At 37.8% G+C, this 20,215-nt stretch overlaps 1 protein-coding gene across 1 annotated transcript; it reads right to left on the reverse strand.

The window, feature by feature from the left end:
• Positions 1-1,090: 1,090 nt before the first annotated feature.
• On the reverse strand, positions 1,091-20,123 carry LOC137128847 (alpha-2-macroglobulin-like). The gene is made up of 36 exons (XM_067507466.1): positions 19,965-20,123; positions 19,601-19,781; positions 19,230-19,383; positions 18,819-18,871; positions 17,394-17,414; positions 17,121-17,286; positions 16,906-16,990; positions 16,625-16,775; positions 15,412-15,529; positions 15,188-15,297; positions 14,932-15,099; positions 14,490-14,714; positions 13,156-13,219; positions 12,901-13,046; positions 12,481-12,630; positions 11,738-11,884; positions 11,541-11,634; positions 11,297-11,435; positions 10,258-10,483; positions 9,612-9,738; positions 9,417-9,538; positions 9,238-9,289; positions 7,935-8,018; positions 7,295-7,471; positions 7,079-7,154; positions 5,978-6,134; positions 5,430-5,504; positions 4,740-4,902; positions 4,461-4,648; positions 2,767-2,979; positions 2,148-2,272; positions 1,964-2,054; positions 1,798-1,866; positions 1,604-1,709; positions 1,431-1,472; positions 1,091-1,304 (listed from the first exon to the last, which is right to left on the reverse strand). The coding sequence occupies exons 1-36, from the start codon at positions 20,048-20,050 to the stop codon at positions 1,300-1,302; spliced, it is 4,356 nt and encodes a 1,451-aa protein (XP_067363567.1). The 5' UTR covers positions 20,051-20,123; the 3' UTR covers positions 1,091-1,299.
• Positions 20,124-20,215: the final 92 nt, after the last annotated feature.

The raw sequence follows: 20,215 nt of genomic DNA on the forward strand, positions 1-20,215 counted from the left end.
TGAAAACATGCAGTAGATACACACCTGTAAAAGGTTTGTGGCAGAATACTAACCATATGAGTGTTGTGACTTCCAAGCTGGTTTAGTTATTGTGAGATTCTGACTATTGCAAATATACAATACTATTGTATTATAATACACTGTGTTACAGCTCTTTTTCATCAAGATAAATTAATGAGAAACTATAATTTCCCTACATTAATGTACCTGCAGCACAAGGATAGATGTATTGTGTCTCTGCCTAAACAACTGAAAGGAAAACACAATGAAAAAGTCAAAGCTTATTCATTTGTCCAACACGTTTAGGGTTTGTGGTAATTTTTTCATAAAGTCTCATCTCATTTTTTGTACAGCTGCACTAAAGACTGTAAAGACCACAAAATTCCTAAATATACCTAATATTTCAGGTTTTATCTCACGCTTTTTAAAGACTCTGCATTTGGGACAAACCCAGAGAGCATTTGGATGTTAAGGATCACCATGTTTGTACTGTTCTCCTGTCCACTGTATTTGCAATGGAACCATAAAATTATTATTCCATTATTATTATTATTCAGTCTGACATATTTTCGAATCCTTTTATTAGTAAAGTGGGAAAAGATCCCGAAAGCAAAATGTGTCTCAAAAGACTGAATATTGTCATAAATCAAAAGGTGCTAGTTTATAGTGGATATTTATACTAGAGCATAAACATAGTTTTATTTTATATTTTTTGACCACTTTACCCAACGTTATTAGTCTGTTTTTATATGAATTGCACAGATTAATTAGAAAATAATTCTGGAGTGATTTATATTGTACCAATTTTTTTGCATCTCAAAATACTGGCATTTTAACAGCGGTGTGTAGACTTCTTGTATCCACTGCATGTGTGTTAGCTAACAGTGAGAAATGCATTTCTTTTAATAACTAAACTCCAAGTCTAAAATTCAAAATTAATTATTCCTTAAAAAGTCATATGAACACTTTTGAATATATTTATACTTCTCAGACTAAGCTGACCTGCACAACTTTGTTTCTGATCAGTGGATGAAATACTGGGATAAATACAAAGAAACACCAACCTGTAGAAAACAACCAACACCATGTGTAGTGGGGGATTCACATTGTTTAATTGTCCAATATGCATAAATGTAATTCTAGAAAAAAATAGCCACACAGCTGAAAGGTTTGTTGTGAAATACACAGTAACTGTATACGTTTACACAAACAGACATGGAGTCACAAAGCACATTGCTTTAGTAAAATGGACTTTTTAAATATGTGAATCATTGATGAGGACTGACCACACGTCCCTCTTTAAGCTGCAAAAGAAAAGAAAAATCAAAACTGTTGTTCTGACTAATTTATGATATATTCAGTAGATAACGTGCTGTTTGTGCTCTTTTGGCCTTTAAATTCATATCAGAAACGTTATTTTGGACTCTTACCTGCAGCACATGGGTAGATGTATTCTGTCTCTGCCTGATCACCTGAGAGAAAAAGAAAATCAAAAAGTTAAGTTTTGTGTGTGTTTCCAACATTTCAAATGAATTCACATTGTGTGTTTTGTTGTCAGTAAAAAGATTCAGGGTTGTATAGGAGATCACAGTGTCTGCTTTACTTGGCTGGTAGTAGTCATAAATCTGGACCACAGCTGGCTTCAGGCTCTGCACTGGGACCTCCTGTACGAGCTCTAAGCTGTGGTTGATTGGTATGTCCTTTGGTAACTGTTGGTTAAAAACAAAAAAGACAGACAACATCAGAGACAGATTTGCAGATCATCATCTTTTGAGCCTCGCTGTAAATGCCTCTCACCTCTCGTATGTACACCAGAACATGATCTTCCTTTTGTTCAACACGATCCACCAGCAGGGCACGTTGGAGCTGATGATATTACAATGAGTATATTAGGTTTTTATCAACTTTATCAACATCAATGACTTTCCCAGAACATCCAGTAAAGGTATCTGTATTAACTCACACTCTTCAAAGAGTCTGGGTGTGGGACAAACCCAGACAGCATTTTGATGTCCAGGATCACCATGTTTGTACTGTTCTCCTCTCCACTGTATCTGTAATGAGCCATAAAAGAATGATGTTACTCAGTGAGATTTCACCTTGTTTTTCATAGTTCTGATAGTTGTTTGCTGTAACTTGAATCTTACAGGGATTTTAGAGTCAGAGTGAGTCTAGGTCTGTGAGATTCACTGGTGCAGTCGGCATTTGGTTTGACCTCAACACTCAGAGTGGTGACATCAGTAGGAGTTGGGATGTTATAGTGAAGAGAAAGCTGGGAAACAGGTTCACAAGCAAAGTTTTATATTCATAAAAACAAGTATGTCAATAATAATCTTTGATTAGATTGTTTTATGACCAGATTAATGACGTTTCCTTTAAGCACCACCTTTTTTTTTTACAAGTGTTCCGTTTTTCATATACTTGTTTCAGGATGTTGCATGAAATTTGCTATGGGTTGGTGAGCATGTGTTGTTTCATGTACCAGAGAGAAAATGAAGAATGATGCAGGAAGCCAAGTCAAAAAGAGTGAAGAATATTTTAAGCTATTTCCTCCTATTTACATATATTATTATTATTATTAGAATTTATAAATTATTAAACAACATAGAACATGGCACCCTTTGTATCACAGCCCTGAAATTACAATGTAGTAAGAAAATGAATGTAAATAAAACATATGGTTTGTTGCTAATCCCTTGTTTGAAATAATTGTATGTGCTGTATATTAAAGAAAAAGAAACAGGAAAACTTCCAGTGTTGACTGACCTGCATTGAAGCACATGCACTGCCCTTCACCTCCAGGCTGTACTTTCCTGTCACATCTTGCAGCATCTTCTCCTGGTAGAGCAGTTTGTTGTCCTGGTTCACATCAAATGTCAGCTGGCCACTGGGAGACTGGACCGTCACTGTGCTGGAACCTTCTGGACTGAACACCAGAGTGGAGTAGAGAGCCAGAGCCTGGAGAGCCACCACTGTGTCCTACACACACACACACACACACACACCCCAAATATGTGGCTGAAACTATATAAACGTTAAATAAATAATAGTTCTTAATAGAAACTTCTACAGCTGTATAGCACTGACCCTTATTTCTCACAATGTAGTGGGTGGAAACATTCATGGACACTGGGAAAAGCAGGCGAACGTTTGCTCTACAGAAACTTTATATGTCTAAACTGTCTCTTGTCTTTCCAAAAAGAAAAGGATTTATTCATTGTTTTATAGTTTGATTACGATTATGAAGTAGGGAATTTTAATGAAACATTTTATATCCATTTAAAGTGGCTGAAATTGAAAATACTACAATGAAATGGAGGCGGTTTTAATAAGCTGAAATTTTAGAGAAAATGGCAAGAAAAAGTAAGTGAACACTTCACAATTTTCTGCCGGATTGATTATAAAATGTGATCAGATCTTCAGTCACTGATTTACTGTAAACAAACACAATATTTCTAGGTTGATGATCTTTCATGTGTTTTTTTAAAAATTCCCACTAAACATAAAGTAATGCTGACACTAGTCTTCTGATGTCACTAAATATCAACTGGAGTCACGTGTCTCATAAAAACGCTCAATGTCAGTGTGTCAGACACATTGTCTCATTGTCACATTGGATATGATTTGGTAGTATGGGTCTCTCTATATAAGTGCCCACCCAGCCAAGATCATTCCAGACGTACAAAGCAGAATCTTCGATGAGGTAAAAAGAGCCACAGAGAAACAGCTAAAGACTTCAAAGACTCAGTTAGTTGACACCTCTGTTCATGAGTTAAAGATACACAAAACACAGATAATGTAACAGAAGCTCAGAAGAAGGAGCTGCGTGGTGCAGCAGGACAAATACCCTAAACCAGTGCTCCCACAGCTCCCCCAGCCTCTGATTGACTAGTAGTGCAGGGATATTGCAAAACGAGCAGGGCTGCAGCACTGGAGGAGCGTGGATTGCTATTGAATGACCTCAAGAGAACCGTTCACACCAGGATTTGACTGAACTGAAGCAGGTCTTTACGGAAGAATAGTCCAAAATTGCTCCTGAACATTATGCAGGTCTAATCCACAGCTACAGCAATTGCTTGCATGAGGTTATTGCTGCCAAAGCTGATTCAACCAGTAGTTACAACACTATTGCTGTTTCTCTTTCCACTTTCTTTGTTTATTGGCTGTGTTTAATAAAGCCATTATAGATGATGACTAGTTGTCTTATCAGATTAGAAGTATTGAGTTTACTGTAATTTTTTCTAACTTTGCTGCAGATCGGATCACATTTTATGATCAATTTACACAAAAATTTCAAATGTTTCAGTTATTTTTCCTGCCACTGTGCATGATGTTCACAAAACAATGATGTGGCTAAACTTGAACTTTAGATCACAGGTGTGAAAAAATTTTCCAATTCACTCTTTAGCCCTGCTTTAATTGTAGAATATTGCCTTTTTAATTCACTGTTTGGCCTGTACCTGTGTGGAGGAGAAGCCTCCGTAATGGTTCTGCTGCCCCGTCAGCCACCTGACGATACGGGAGCTGTAGCCCAAGTCTTCAGCTGTAGGGGAGGCACTGAGTTTGGCGAGTAGCACATAGGAGCTGATCTCTACAGACAAAGAGGCTGATGTTTCTGTTGCAGTCTGAGACCAGTGCAGGAATCCTCCTAAAACAACCACCCACAGACAAACAGGTGTCATGTCCCTCACAGTCACAGTAATGAAGTCACCATGATTTCCTTTAATGTGATGTCTCACCTTCATCCAATGCTACTGAGTCTAGGTGCTGCAGAAGATGAGCTCGCGTCTCCATGTCTCCTGCCAGGGTGAAGACGTACGCCAGCAGAGCTGTAGTGTAGGTGTTGCTGAGGTCATTGATGGACTTCTTGAGGCACAACAGGCTCTTTGTCATAACAGGACTCTGTAATAGATTTAACCATCATATGGTTATTAAACTGTGAACTTATCCTGAATATTACTGTATAATCCATTATTACCTTTCAAGGACCAAAGGCAAATATATATTTTAAAAGAATCAATGTTACCACGACTAAGCAGTAGCAGTCTTCTTTGTCTGTAACACTGTGATCCCTGATTCTGTGCAACCTTCCCATTAAAAACATCATAAACACATTGCAAAAAGCATCACAATTTTATAACATCTGGAATTTTAGGTCCCAACAATAAGAGAAATGTTAATGAAATCCTGTAGGGACTGGTTAATGTGGATACAGGCCCTGATTCCAGTAAATACTTTTTTATATATAGTTCTTAAAATATGTCACCAGTTCTGAAGAGAGTTTTACTGTCTTTACCAGTTGCAGCTAACCAGGTAAGCAGGGAATCAGTTTACAAGCACTTAAGACACATGGTTACTGAAAATCTGTTTATACATGCAGCATGTGCTGTTGTAATAAGATTAGTAATGTGGTTACAGGGTCTACTCACGTTTGCTGACACATTCATCTCCAAGAAGGCAGCAGTGATATAAGCACTGAGAGTCACTTCATCAGACACACCACCCTGTAGAGAGAAAGGCACCATTCAGACTTTATCATGACTCGACCTCCAACATACTGGACTGAATTTTTTGTCCTTGTGTCGTTATCGTTTAGGGTCACCACAGATCACCAATTATTAGTCTGCATGTAAATGTTTCTACTGGGCTTAGACCCGCACTGTGCAGTTGAGGATGGGGATGGGCTGTTGGGGGTTTAGTGTCTTGCCCAGGGACCCTTTCAGATGTGGTTGGGAAGAGCTGGGCGGGAACCTCCAACCCTATGGTCAGTGGGGGGCCACCTACCAATTGAGCCTACAACTGAGCCACTGTTGCCCCGGCATTAGTTATGACTATGTTGTAGATTTAAGCCATGATGATGCATCTGCATTTAACTCTAGATGAAAATAAACATAAACATATATACATAATATCTATAACCTGTTCTTAGTCTGAAGTAGCATCAGTCATTACTCTACAAACTGTACTGTCAGTTTACCTTCATTATGTTGTGAAAGAGTTTGCCTGACTGTTGAAAACAGCCATTTTCTTGTTGTTTAACCTCCAGCCAAGTTTTAGACTCTTCAATCTTTGTTGGGTCAATGTAGATGAAAGACTGAGCTTTGGCAAAAGATCTTAGTACAAAAGCGGTCAACCTGAGGAAAAGTAAAACTACATTTAGAAATAAACTGACAAAATAAGACACATTGTTGTCATAATCTGACACTCATACTCACTTCATCACTCCATCATATATAGAAGACCTCATAATACCATATCATCCCAGTAGACCACTTTGATCTCAAAATTCAAGCCTACTTGTGGTTCCCAGAATTTCCAAAGGTAGAATGGGAGGCAGAGCCTTTAGCTATCAAGCTCCTTTCCTGTGGAACCAGCTCCCAGTTCAGATTCGGGAAGCAGACACCCTCTCTAAACCTCTACTTTTTAGTCTAGGCTCAAAACCTTCGTCTATCATAAAGCTTATAGTTAGTTATAGTTATGCTGCTATAGGCTTAGACAGCTGGGGGACTTCACTTCACTTCACTTCAATTTCCACTCACACCAACCGGTCAAGGCAGATGGCTGCCCACCCTGATCCTGGTACTGCTGGAGATCTCAACTGTTGCCTAGGGCTTGCTTAAGGGAATTGTTGGGTTCTCTCTGTACATCTTTAGACTCTTGACTTTATTTTGTAAAGTGTCTTGAGATGACTTTGTTGTGAATTGGTGCTACATAAATAAAGTTGAATTGAATCGAAAATCGAACTTCCTGCCCTGGTCTTTTATTTCGTCCCCCCTTTTCTCCACTTCCTGTCCCCACTTAATTTCTCCAGCTTACCAGTCATCAACGCTCTAAATTGTTTCCATCTATTCACCTGCCTTTTTAAACCCAGCTCTCCCCCTGTTCCTGGTCGGATCCTCGTCTTTGTTTCGTTGTGATTACCCAGGCGACACCCCGTCCTAAAGTTTAACTCTTCTCCTGTTTGTTCCATTTACAAATAAGTCATTTTTATCTCACATTGCTCTCACTGCGTTAGTTTTGGGTCCTCTTACAATAACCCTCACAATTGTACAAATATATTAGTCAGCGATGTTCTCACCAAGTGTTCCCTGTTCCTGATCCAAATGTGCTGTAAGCACCATCAGAATGTTTGTAGTTCAGTTGTCTCTGGTAGCCTGTGTAAAAAAACAAGCTTATTAAGGTATTAATGTATTAATTGTCAAATGTGAAAGGAAATTGATGCAGATGTAATTAGAAAAGGTTTAGGGGATTTTAGTTGCTTCAGGTCCTTATGTGCCTTTAGTGTTTAACTCACCACTAGTGAGGAAGTTAGTGGCCTTTTCCCTGATGGCTGGTGTCAGCTGCTGTGTGCCTTTCAGGTACTGCAGGATGTAGATGTTGGGGGCTAGGAGCGCCATGTTCTGCTCCCCACATCCATACGGCATCTGCAGCAGCCCATCCAGGTTCTGCAGGGCTCGACCCAGGATGTCACCTGCACAAAAACACTTGATCATACCAAAGTTTATGTTTTTACACTGTTACACCACTAAAAGACATTTTTGTTATTCCCTCAAAATCTAATTTAATAAGTGGAGTTATCAATCAAGTAATTCAATTAAAATCTAATTGATAAAATCTGAAAATTGTGATACATTTGCATAACAATTTTGTCCAGTACATTCAGTCCTGATAAATGATAGTAGTTGGATGTTTCTATACATGTGCACAGGACAAGTACATTTGTTATTCTATAAATTTGCTTTCTGTATCGTATGAAAGTGCAACAATTTAAAATTGTTTAACAACCATGGTAAGCAAAGCATGATATCCACAGAAGAACAAACCGGTTACAGAAGTAATTTGCAGATATTGATGCTCTTTTTAATGAGAATCCTGTTAACTTGCCTTATTTCTTTTTCTTAAAGCCCTCAATTAAAATGTGTACATGGGTTTACCCAGAACAGATAGTGAAGCATGCGCAGATCCATCAATCACATTCTCTGGGAGTTGTATGTCAATTTCCTCTGTCAAAACTTCTTCTGTGGACAGAAATAAAAAAAAAATCACCTTACAGATGGGAAACTCAATTAGCAGCCAGTACTAAAACAAGGAGGTCATATATTTAAAGGAGGGTCACTGGTCTGTGAATTCTAACAGATCAGAATGATTTAAAGAGCCGAGACATGTCACACAACCAGTGAAGATGAAAACCAACTTTCATGCATGAACCACTGCATGTTCTGAACTTGAAATTAGAGGAGAACTGGAAGACCTGGGACCATGGACATGCTGTACAAACTGTAAACAAAGCAGTATTAATTACCATTTTTACTCACCACAGACTAATTGTGGATTTGTCTGATAAGAAATTACAATTTGTACTGGCGGTGTTAATATTGACGGCTCATGCATTGATTACAACCCCGAACAGGCCTCACATAACATGATGTCTTTCACCAATGGGCCAATTCCAGATTATATCCAGATTAGCGCTGACAGTGCGGAACAAACCTGAAAGACTAGGCCAAGAGACCCTCCTCAACACTAAGCTGATGGGCCTAAGACTGGAAGTTTGTAGGGCACAATAAACCTTTGTAACACAATATGTTCTCAAGTTATCAAGTATTTATGGTAACTGGTGATTTCTACTTCTCCCACTATCACCCACCTTTATTCTTACCTATAGCCATTTGGTGAAACTGGATGCTATTCTCAGTTCACTTAACAGGGACATTACTGATATGGCAGTAAAATGCCTAGAGCCAACTAAATTCTAAATTTACATCCAAATTTAAATATTACATGCAACTTCAATGTAAGGGGATACAAACTCAACCCTTAATGTAACTTAATGACAATGCACATTCAAGCTGGTACAAATGTCCTTTTATCACGTGTCCCTGCAAGTTTCTTTTCTACACTTCCCCACTTTATCCAGTCATCCTGCTGTGCTTTAAAAATTTAGCAGCCTCTTCTTGCCCCTGAGTCTCCTTTATGACTAGTTTTCTTCTATCCTGACATGCTGTTTCTTCACACCACGTCAGCTGTGGTATTGTTAGACCAAATCAACCTCTCAGTGCTTTAAGTGTCCAACATTAACCTTAACAGCACCATCTCCAGGCTTGTTTTACCCAAGTGAAGTCATGAAATATGCTAAAATAAGTGTGTAATTCAAATCGTCTTATAATACTCCAAGAGTCTATTTTTTCCTAATGTATTTTAGTTTGAGGGATCATTTCTGGTATAAACCATCCTGACCTTTTGGACAGAGGAGCCAGTTGTAGTTCTTTGTTATCTCTGTTCCCTCAGCCTGCAATGGAAGAAGATTGGAAATGGAGTTAAAGTATCAGTTCCATTAATAAAAATCTTTTAAATCCCATTAAATAAAATGTTTTATTGTTTATAACTGAATGTATCATTTTTTGTAAGTCACCAACCTTTACAATGAGAGATTTTGTGACCACATCAACACGACCTCTTTCTGGCACACTCACAACCTCGTTGTCACATGTAACATGGGAAGTCACAGCCTCAGCAGTCACAGACACATTCACGGTCCCTAGAAAAAGTAAAATCACTCTTGTAGATCTGGAAAATTTCAGTGTGGGTGTGAATGACTGTTTGACTCTCACCTAAGACTGAGGGAGCCATTTTCCAGCTGAGAGTCTTGCGTTCATTGCCGCACAGACAGGATGTGTACTGGTCACCAGAGAGAGGGGTGAGGGTGTAATCTGAGGAGGGTGCTGGAGTCACACTGACCTGGTTATGAGACAAGGCCATTTATTTTGAAACTGGAAATTTAAGACAAATGGAAACTTGTATTCAGCTGTAGCTTGCTCTGGTGATGCTTCTCTGCAGCAGCACCAGAAAAGCTTGTGAAGGTAGAGGGTAAAACAAAAGCAGCAGAATATAAGGACAACCTAAATCTGCAAGGGGACTGTGTCTTGAGAGAAAATGTGTTTACTTGCAAGACAATGTAGCCAAAGCTACACAGAAATGTTTCAAAAAACATTAGTCCTCTTGAGTGCTTGATAAAGAACAAACTGCAATAATATTAAATTCATTTCCACCGAAAGCAATTCATTTAACACCAAAGGGTCAGTTGTAATATATTTAATCAAATGCAGACCCAGTCAAAGTTTTCCTAAATCACACTTTTTACTCAAATATTTTTATAGATATAGGATCCATCTAAACTGACACCAACAGCATGTTGGATTGTGACTATTATCTTAGCATGATGACATTCAGATTTAGGTTATTAGAAGCACTGATTACCATGATGCAGCTGGTCAGGTAGTTGAAGACAGTCGCCTTCAGCTCAAAGTGCTCCCCCCGGATGATGGAGTAGGGCAGGGTGAGCTCCAGGAAGAACGGCTGGAAGACCTTGATTTCTTTACGAGGAGCCAAACCAAATCCCTGAGGGGACAAACAGAAAGCCTCCGTCTCCCATGTAGTGATGGTGTCCGGGACAGTGAGGGACACATCCTTCGTTCCAGACTCTCTGAATCAGCAGATACACAGAAACTGTGAGGTAAAAAACATGAATAGTCTCTAAAAGTATTGGAACAGCATGGTCAAATTATTTTTGCTGTACACTAGTGTAATTTCAGTTTAACATTAAAAGATGGATATGAAGCAGAAGTTCAGAAATAAAGCTTTATATCCTGTAGTTACACCTAGATATATCAACAAACATACAACATGGCAGATTTTATAAACATTTAAAGTATGTTTGAGGGGGGATAGTTGGCAGGTTGGTAGCAATGATCTGTTCTGTAGCAATGATTGAATGTTGTAGGCACTGGCTGTCTTGCTTAGTGGCTGAGCCAATCCAGACAATGAAGAATGTGAAGAGAACAGCTCCGGGTAGTTATGACTATGTTGAGCGATATCACTGGTTTGCAGGCTTAATGAAAACAAGGGACATGCAACAAAATATGAAACTGTATTTACTTCATTTTATTAGCTTCAATTCTGTTCCTTTACTTTTGTTCACTTCAAATTAGTGCGATCTGGAAAACAACATTATATATTGTTAAATATATCATTATGTAAAAACCAGGAAATAAAAGCTTGAATTCTAAAGCTTCTATAAATTAATCTTTTACTCATAAAAACAAATGTTGTCAGTGTACAGCAACACCTTAGCCCAAAAGATGTTGACATGCACAATAAGAACATACATGAAGCGAGTAATACCGACTTGTATTTAAATCATATGGTTGAAAAAAGTCTATGTCATGGGCCTAAATACACAGAATCAAATGTTCCCTATCGCATGACCATGAATTTCCTCTGCTCCTTAAAAGCTTACCCAACATCCACCAGGTCCCATATCCAAGTCTCAGGGAAAAATGTGCGGACTGTCACTACTGGAATAAGAGCAGATTCTGCAACAGGAGCAGAATTACCCACCATTCCTCGTTCCCCAATCAATCCAGTTCGACTTTGAACTCGAAGACCATAAACAAAACCAAAAAATGTTAAATCACAGGCAGAGGACAGAAAGGAACTGTTTTAATGATGATAAATATTTAGTGTGTGATTCAAAAAATCACCATGGCGATGAACGTAGTGGTACTCTCTTCCATTGTAAGTGACACATGAAGGCATTCGCATAAACAAGTTTGTTGCTATCTTCAGTCCGACGTTCTACATAATCAAACAGTATACAAACATCACAAAAATACCACCGCTTGTATAAAATATACGATTTTTATATTGTTTATTAACGTAAGTAATGTAGTAAAAGTACCTGGAAAACTGTATAAGGATCGTCTTTATCACCATATCCAGGAAAGGGTAAAACGTATCTTTTTGCTCTCACAGTCAAACATTCAGTAGGATCTTGAACCTCATATGGAATATGGGAAACTTTCCTGACCGGCAGCAAGTCAAATATCTGAAAATGAAAATAAGGTATAATGCTAAAACAAATATTTCTCACACTATGGCTAGGTGGATCTATGTATTTAAGTTCTAATCTTTTATCCTGACACATGGATGTAAACTGTATCTGTTCAAACCATATCTTTATCCATAAGAGGGTTACAAAGGGTTAAATCTCACATATATAATACAATATGACCTTTATGTTATATCGACAAAAGGGAAGTACATTAAGAAGAAGAATATGCAGTATAATTACAAAGTAATAAAACATAAATTAACAAGGCATAAATGCTGCTCTTTGTCACCCAATAATAAACAGATAAAGTCACTATTAAATTTAGTAATTTAGTTTTAAGTTTCACGGTCAGATTGCTAAACCAAGCTGTGCTTGGAATTAAGGAAAAATGCTAAATATAAATCTAATTGTATATTTTCAAACCAACAAAGTGATTGGTCATTAAATTAAAATATTACAATTTACATATTTGTTTTTTTTTTCAAACAGATAAAATAATTTGAAATCATGATGATTTTAAAGTTAAATTAAGCAGAGGACACTACAACTAAAGTATGTAAACATCTGTTTGTGTTTGATTGTAGAGATACCTTATCTGCATCCAGAATCTTCCCTGGTTCCTTGATGAGGACACTCTGGTCGACAGCGCTGACACCACACAGAGAATCGGGCTCAGCTGTCACCTGCATGGTGGTCTCCTCTCCTGGGACAGCTGATGACGGAGAAAACTCCAAGGACACCTGACACAGACACACAGGTACACACACAGACACACACACACAGACACAGACACAGACACACACAGTATAAACACATTGCACCTTCTACAGTGATTACCTGCAGACAGTCCTGAACTGTCTGTGTGGTGACCATCAAAGAGAGCTGTTAAAATCATACCTGCCTGTTTCTCCCTGACTTCAAGGTGATATCTGTGGAACTAAAGATAAATGACAGCTCTGCAGAATGGAAGCCATCCTAACACATGGCTGCAGTACAAGTTAAAAACTGACCTTGTGACTGAAGCATTTCTCGGTGAAGAAATCAGCACTTTTTGCGATCACTGCCTCACTGGGTAGGACGACATAAGCCACAACCTGGATATATGGTGCCATCTCTGGAGACACTTTCAGCTTAAAAGACACCTCACCATCATTTACTAAAACAACAACGAAAAAAAAAAAGTATATTCTTCCATAGATCAACTGTAAAGAACATGTTCAAAATGCAACTCCATGAACTCCTGATTAAAGCCAGTCTGTTCCCACCTGATTTTTCTTGGAGTTCAACCTGTGTATGTCCTTGCAAAGCAATGGCTCCTCTGGATAAAACCTGGGCATTTTGAGATAAAATGACAAAGTAGTGTAGTATCTATATTAACAGGATATGTACCAAATACATACATTTTTGATAATTACAGTTGTTGTAATTAAACTTCTACTCAAAAACCTGACATATCCAATGTCCTGTTTTCCTGAATAACTTGTTTGAAGATATACAGCCAGGGGTTAGAGTAGAGTCATAGTACAGAAACAGCACTGGTAAAATCACTAATGACATTGTCTCTAGACTCATCCTGTTAGATTTTAGTGCTGCATTATTTGCCACAATCTTTTATAACACAATGGAACATGGTACTGTGATTATTTCAGTTTTAAATCTGATGAGTCCTATAAATATTTGTTCATATTACTGATGAGTCTACCATGCACACAAAAGTTAATTATGGAGTTCCATGGGGCTCTGCACCAGGACCCATACATTTCACTTAATATTGTACATGTCTGGGCAACATAAAACATAAAACTCTTCATAAATTTCCTCATTACGCAGATGACACCCAGCTATATTTATTTAGTAAACCAACCAAAACATATCAATTATTCAACCTTAAAGCCTATCTAAAAGACACAAAGGCCGGGATGTCTTCTAATTGCCTACAAAAGTTAGAAAAAACTAAAGTAATTGAATTTGAGCCTAAAGTCTCTGAAATATGCTGTCTAATCATATTGTTACTTTAGATAGCACAGCTTTGGCCTCCAATACTACTGTGAGGCAACCGGGAGTTATTTTTCACCAGGAAAGCCTTCTTCCACCTGTGGTATATTCCCAAAACCAAGAGTATCTTGGTTCAGAGTGATGCTGAAAAACAAGTTAATGAATTTGCTACTTCCAGACTGGACTATTGTAACTCTGTAATGTTAGCAAGTCCCATTAATTTAACAATTTAGTTTAGATCATTGACTGCAACTGGCAAGAGAGATCATTTTTCTGTTTCACAGTTTCTCTTCATTTGCTGCCCATAAAATCCAGAATAGTATTTAAAACCCACCTTTTTACATACAAAGCCCTTAATGGTCAAGCACCATTGTATTTTAAGACTTCACAGTACCAAATGATTCCATTAAACAAATTTGGTTTCAGAATGCTCAGCTGAACTGGAACTGAATCTGAACAATGCTGCCATTTCCTTAAACACTGTTGTTCCTCTTAAGTCTTAATTTCAGTTGCTGTGATTATGAAGATTTTAAATATGTCCTGTGTCCGTGTCTGTGGAAGGGAAAGCTGGTAAAACCTGAGAAATAGTTCGGCTTTTACTTACCAAATAAATCACATCCACAGAGCCGTGAGATTCTCCCACAAAAGTATATTTGATGAATATTTCCTCTTCTATGTTGCAGGAAAGTGGTTTATCCAGCTTCTTCACCTCCAGGGAGCTGACTGTTCTAGTGTCACGAGCTTTTTGCACTAGAGACAGTGTATGATCTCCAAACAAATAGTATGCAGTTCTAGTAAAATAGTGCTCCAGGTTTGGATTGTTGTTAACCTGCACATACATGTAGCAATAGAAAAATCTAAATGGATTCCTTAAGCTCAATGTACTGTAAAAATGAATATTGGAAAGTAAACTCAATTTCAAGCAAGGCAAATATTGAGGTAAAGAAATAAAAATGTAAGTATTAAACATAAACTCAAGTAAGCATTTCGATGTAAATGACAAGTGTTGTCAGAAATGTTGTACTTTTTCTGCAATCTTTACTCACGTAGAGGTGGATGTTCCCACTAAAGTTTGCTGTACTAAATGAGAACGTGGCAACACCATCGCTGTCAGTTGTGAGATTCAGTAGAGGACTTGGTGAATATCTTATACCCTCTAATAGGTACAATGGCATTTCAGGGATGGGTTTGTCATTGTAATCAACTGCTTTAACCTGTTGGAAGCACAAATTGTGTGTCAAAGGAGGAAGGACAAAGCTTCTGTTGGACTGTTAATATAGTGAAAAACATTTTCCAACTCACTTTTCCCTCCACATTTGATCCTTTGTCATAAACCTTAGGTGTATCAATAAAAGACAGCTTTCCAACAACATATGAGATCGTTATTCTCTTCTCTTTTGACTGTGAAATACCTGTATGAGAAGCTTCCATGTTACAAAAATGTTTACGCATTTTCTGTATTATTCTAATACACTAGCTCAAATGTAGTTAAATATAAATTTAATACTGAGTACATTAAAACTTGCCTGTTCCCTCCTCTTTGAACTTGGCACGAAGATCCAGTACATCAAGAAGCACCTGTTTGTCAATTATTGTGAATGCTGACATCTTGAACATAAAAGTGGTGCAGCCTTTCTTGTCCATCTAGAAAGTTAAATTAGAAGTGTAATTAAAAACATAATAATTAACATGGATCATTAAGAAGACATATTTAAATGTTTACAGTATAATTCATAACACTTTATTTAACTGCTTCACAGAAAAAAAATGTCCGTGTCTGGAGATTCTTAGTCAACCAGGTCATTGTTATCCCAACAGGGATACTGTACTTAGTGGCAAATGCACTTTGAATTTTGCCTCTCAAAAACTATTTGAGTTCTATGTCAATGTTTTTACATGCACTTTAGTTACCAGGTTACAGTAGGCTTTCACAGGAAAGCCGATTTCTTAACTGTCATGTAAACAGGAACCTGGCTTCTGTTGGTAGAAGATAGAGAAATTAGATTTCCCAGGGAGATTACTCCCAGAGAACGCTGATTTCTCTGCCAGGAATACACGTACCCAGGTTTCTAATTGGCTCTTACCAATTTTGCACAACAGAAGGCTGCAGACAGAACAAGCAGCTGAGTGAAAGGATAGAGCAATTGGCACTAAGGCACTTTCCACTGCAGATTTGTTTTTTCTGACACTTCACGCTGTGTAAAAGCCATCCACATCTCACCCCTTTTTTCCTGCCTCTTTCCCCATGCTGTCACTCTAAACACACTACAAAAATGAATGGATAAAATGAAAAACAGCATTTTTTGCGACTATACACTTAAACTCTGCGAACCAAGGTGAAAAAGAAATCAGATTACTTGTCTTCTGCATGTATACACGCACTTCCAGTGACCAAGCTTCTTGAGAAGTCATTCCCCAATTACTCATGAAAGTTGATTTCACTGAGCAACTTGGTTACTGAAGTGACTTGTTGGGAATCCCAGGTATTGACCAGTGGAGGCGTTAAGTCAGTGCTTTAAAGGTTGTTGACTTAAAGTGGATTGTTGTCCCACCTGACCACCAAATGTGTCTTTACACCGCTTGTCATTCCCCCTAAAAGTGCTTGGAGTACCAGTGAGGAATGTGTGGTAAAAAGCGTTTACACTTACGTCAGAAGCAAACATTCAGACCATCAGCAAACCAAAAAATTGGATGTGTGTGAAAATATGAGAAAAATTCAAACCACTTTGCAGAAACTACCTGCTTTGTCTCGTTGTAGCATGGGGCAGTTATCTCTGGTACTCCCTTGGGATCTCTAGGTGAAACTTGAAGACCCACCAACGCATTACTTGAAAGAGGTCGGCACACCTCAACTGTAACACTGCCTGGCACAGACTGTCCATATGTATACCTAATTGGATGGCAACAAATGGACGAGATAAAGTTAGTGTGTGGTTGAAAATTACCCACCCAGCACGTACAGTATAGCATGACTTGTATAAAGTGTAATTTTTAATTTATAAAGAAAGGCCTTTACTTACTTTGCACATACTTTGGCTTTAATTTCTTCTTGTCTTATAACCACTTTATCAGTTGCTTTTATTTTAACATCAAATTTTGGCAAAACTGGGGACAAAATCTGTTATTAATATACTTGCTTTAATAAGGTCAAGTTTGTTTACTTAAAGCCAATTAATGGAAGATTTTTCATTGCAATTGGGTTTGAAATTAATATCAAAAGAATTCTCCAACGCACCATATTTCTCCACCTTAAAGTTGTGATATACTTTATCTTCACCAGCCGAAACATGGATTCTGTAAGTTCCTTCACGAGCATCAGAGTTCAAGGAGTAAGAAAGCTGCAAAATTTTGCTATTGGATGTTTCATTAAGCCACTGTCCAATTCGATTCCTGTTAACATCCTATTAAATCAAACAAATTCATTAGATAAAATGGAACCTATTAAACTGTAAAATATTGATATCAGATGTGTGGATGGATGTGTGTGTATGTGTGGATGCTTTCTTACCATCATTTCGATGATATTGTACTGCAAAAGTTTTTTTAAAAAAAGGGATTTTGTTAATGGACAGGTTGGTTTATATTTTGTTATCATACAGTTTCTAATATGTCTGGGTTAGATATTCTTCTTTATTCAACATTTCAGTTATACTAATTTTGAGCAGTCAGTCCTGCACAATTCAACAGAGTCATTGCAGATGATTTGTAAAATACAGTTTATAAAGATTTGTAATTTAGATAACACATACAGTTGTGTTCAATAGAATAATTACAGCATCCATACACATGCTTTAAGTCAGTGCAGACAGGTTTGGTTTGGTTGTACTATCAACCCTGCTTCAGTAGCTGGTTGATTAGTAACCCATGTCATATTGTCATTGCATAACCTCTGTTCACTTTCACCTACAGTCACCAATGTGTACAGAGCATTTAACATTTTATCTTTCACATCATTGAATCATAATTGATTGAATCAGATTTTTTTTAACAAATCAGTATTACATGTAACAGTGAAGACAGGACAAATACTCTATATTATTTAAAAGATGCAAAACTGAAAATAGGTGAAAACCATTTCTGGTTCACCAAAAATGGAAATGGCCTCAATGCAGTGAATGTGTTGAGAATAGTATAAAGTATAAATACACCTGTATCTGGAAGGTCTGGTGAATTAAAAGCTACACTATGGTCTAATTAGACTAAAATTTAGCTTTTATGGCCATTAAGCTCGATTCTATGTTCGGTGTAAACCAAACAATGCACTTCAGCACAAACACGCCAAACCCACTGTGAAGCATGCTGGTGGGAGTGTCATGCTGTGGTGATGTTCCTTTGCAGAAGGCTCTGAAAGGCTTGTGAAAGAAGAGGGTAAAATGAATGCAGAAATGTTTAGGAAAAACCCTGGAGGAAAACCTGACTCAGTGGAGAGAACATTTATTTTCTGCCAATGACACCCAATATGTAGCCGAAGGTGTCGTAAATGTCAACAAACACATAAAGTTAAAGTTCTGCAGTGCCCAAGTCAGAGCTGAGACCGGAATTCAAATGACATTTTTTTTTGCCGAACTTATGGGCTGTTCAGTGCGCTACCTGACAGAGCCTGAGCGGATTTGCAAAGAATGAATGGAGAAAAAAATGACATTGTCCAGATGTTCAAATCTCACCCAGACAGTCTCATTTCTGCCAAAGGCTTATCTAAACACTGATTTGAAAGCAATCACTTATTTTAGGTTTAAACCTTTTGATTGAGGTCACTTAACTGTATTCACCTTGATATGAAGTCTTTGTTAATCAAAAACAAAACAATTACAAAATATGCACAAAATGCTAAAATATCTGGGGGAGAGGATACTTGCTATAAGCACAATTGACATCACTAATACTGTACTAGCATCATGTGAAAAGTATGAAATGCAAGAGAGGAGGGACTCACAAAGCAATTGGCAGGTCTGAACTTGGCGTCCAGTGAGACAACTCGGAAATGCACTAAGAGAAAATCGAAAGTTTCAGATTTCTTTTCGGATAGGTCTTAAACATATTGTCAGATTACTGATACTAACATCCCCTGTCCACTCAAAAATTATATCTTTATTCTCAAAGTTATAAGTTAGAGCAGGGAAGGATATCTTAATAATAATGCCACATAATTATATGGTATAATATATGATTATAATTTTCCCATGCATTGCACACAACTCCTCTGTTAACTCTAACTCTTCTGTGTCCTGCAATCTTTAACCCAATAACATTTAGTATCTAAGTTATTGTGTTATGATAGCACTGAACCACAGGTGTGTGCATCATATTATATTGTGAACAACATGATAGGTCAGCTTGAGGTTACCTGTTTGTCCGGGGAGGTATATCGGTTTATCAGTTTGGATGAATGTCTTTGGTTGATAGGCTTTGATCATCACTTTCCTGACTGCTTTTGAATAAAATGTGTCCCCTTTCACCTCCACCTCAAACATCTGCACCACTTGTTTCCCCAAAGGAGCCTGAGACAAAAAGATATTGCATAAAGGAAAGTCAAGAAACAATCACAAATTTGACCACAAATGTTACACAAGCATTGGTCCGTGTACACCATTACAAAAAACTTTGATAGGCTACCTTATTTAAGCATCTCATCTCAATATATATAGAGTGTGTACTGAATAAATATCCAGCATTATAATTTAAAAAACATATTCAAAAAGTTTTTCATAAGCTGACCTTAAACTGAGTGCAGGTATGAAACTCTTCGCTGGACGAGTGCTTGAGAAGGACTGTGCTCTCCTCAGGGGAAATCAACGTGATGGTCATGAGCAAAGTCTCATTGGGCTTCAGCAGACTCGCACAGAATTTGGTTTCAGCTCCAGCTTCAATAACAGCAGGAATGGCCACCATGTACTCTCTACAGACAAAATAAAAATACATACATAGAGTCTCATCCTCCCTGGATCTGACCATTAACCCACAAAGTATCAATGAAACCTTGTTAGAATGACTCTCTTTCTCAGTCTCTCTCCCTCCCACACACACACACACCCAAACAAACAAATGCTATTATTTCTTCAGACAGTACTGGTAAACTTACGGTCCTCCCAACACTTCACCCACACAAATCCAGCTCAGGAAGACACAGAGTGTCCCTGTCCACATCTGCATCGCAGGACGACCCATGGTTGACTGGGATAAAGTGTTAGCGCTGGTTAAATAACAACCCCTCACCACCCCTTTCCCAAACACAACGCCCTTGATTGATTTCAGCACGTCCCATAAATCAAAACATTTCTAGATTTCATGTTGAAGCATGTAGTGTTAAAGCTAATGGTAATTAGATCCAAA

The sequence above is a fragment of the Channa argus genome, chromosome 6 (genome assembly GCF_033026475.1).
Source record: "Channa argus isolate prfri chromosome 6, Channa argus male v1.0, whole genome shotgun sequence".
Classification (NCBI taxonomy): domain Eukaryota; kingdom Metazoa; phylum Chordata; class Actinopteri; order Anabantiformes; family Channidae; genus Channa; species Channa argus.

Excerpts from the sequence above, each read along its gene's own strand:
- LOC137128847 (XM_067507466.1), bottom strand. The coding sequence starts at position 20,050 with ATGGGTCGTCCTGCGATGCAGATGTGGACAGGGACACTCTGTGTCTTC. Across the intron at positions 19,384-19,600 it reads ATACCTGCACTCAGTTTAAG|GCTCCTTTGGGGAAACAAGT; the intron begins GTCAGCTTATGA and ends TTTTTGTCTCAG. Across the intron at positions 2,055-2,147 it reads ACTCTGACTCTAAAATCCCT|ATACAGTGGAGAGGAGAACA; the intron begins GTAAGATTCAAG and ends GGCTCATTACAG.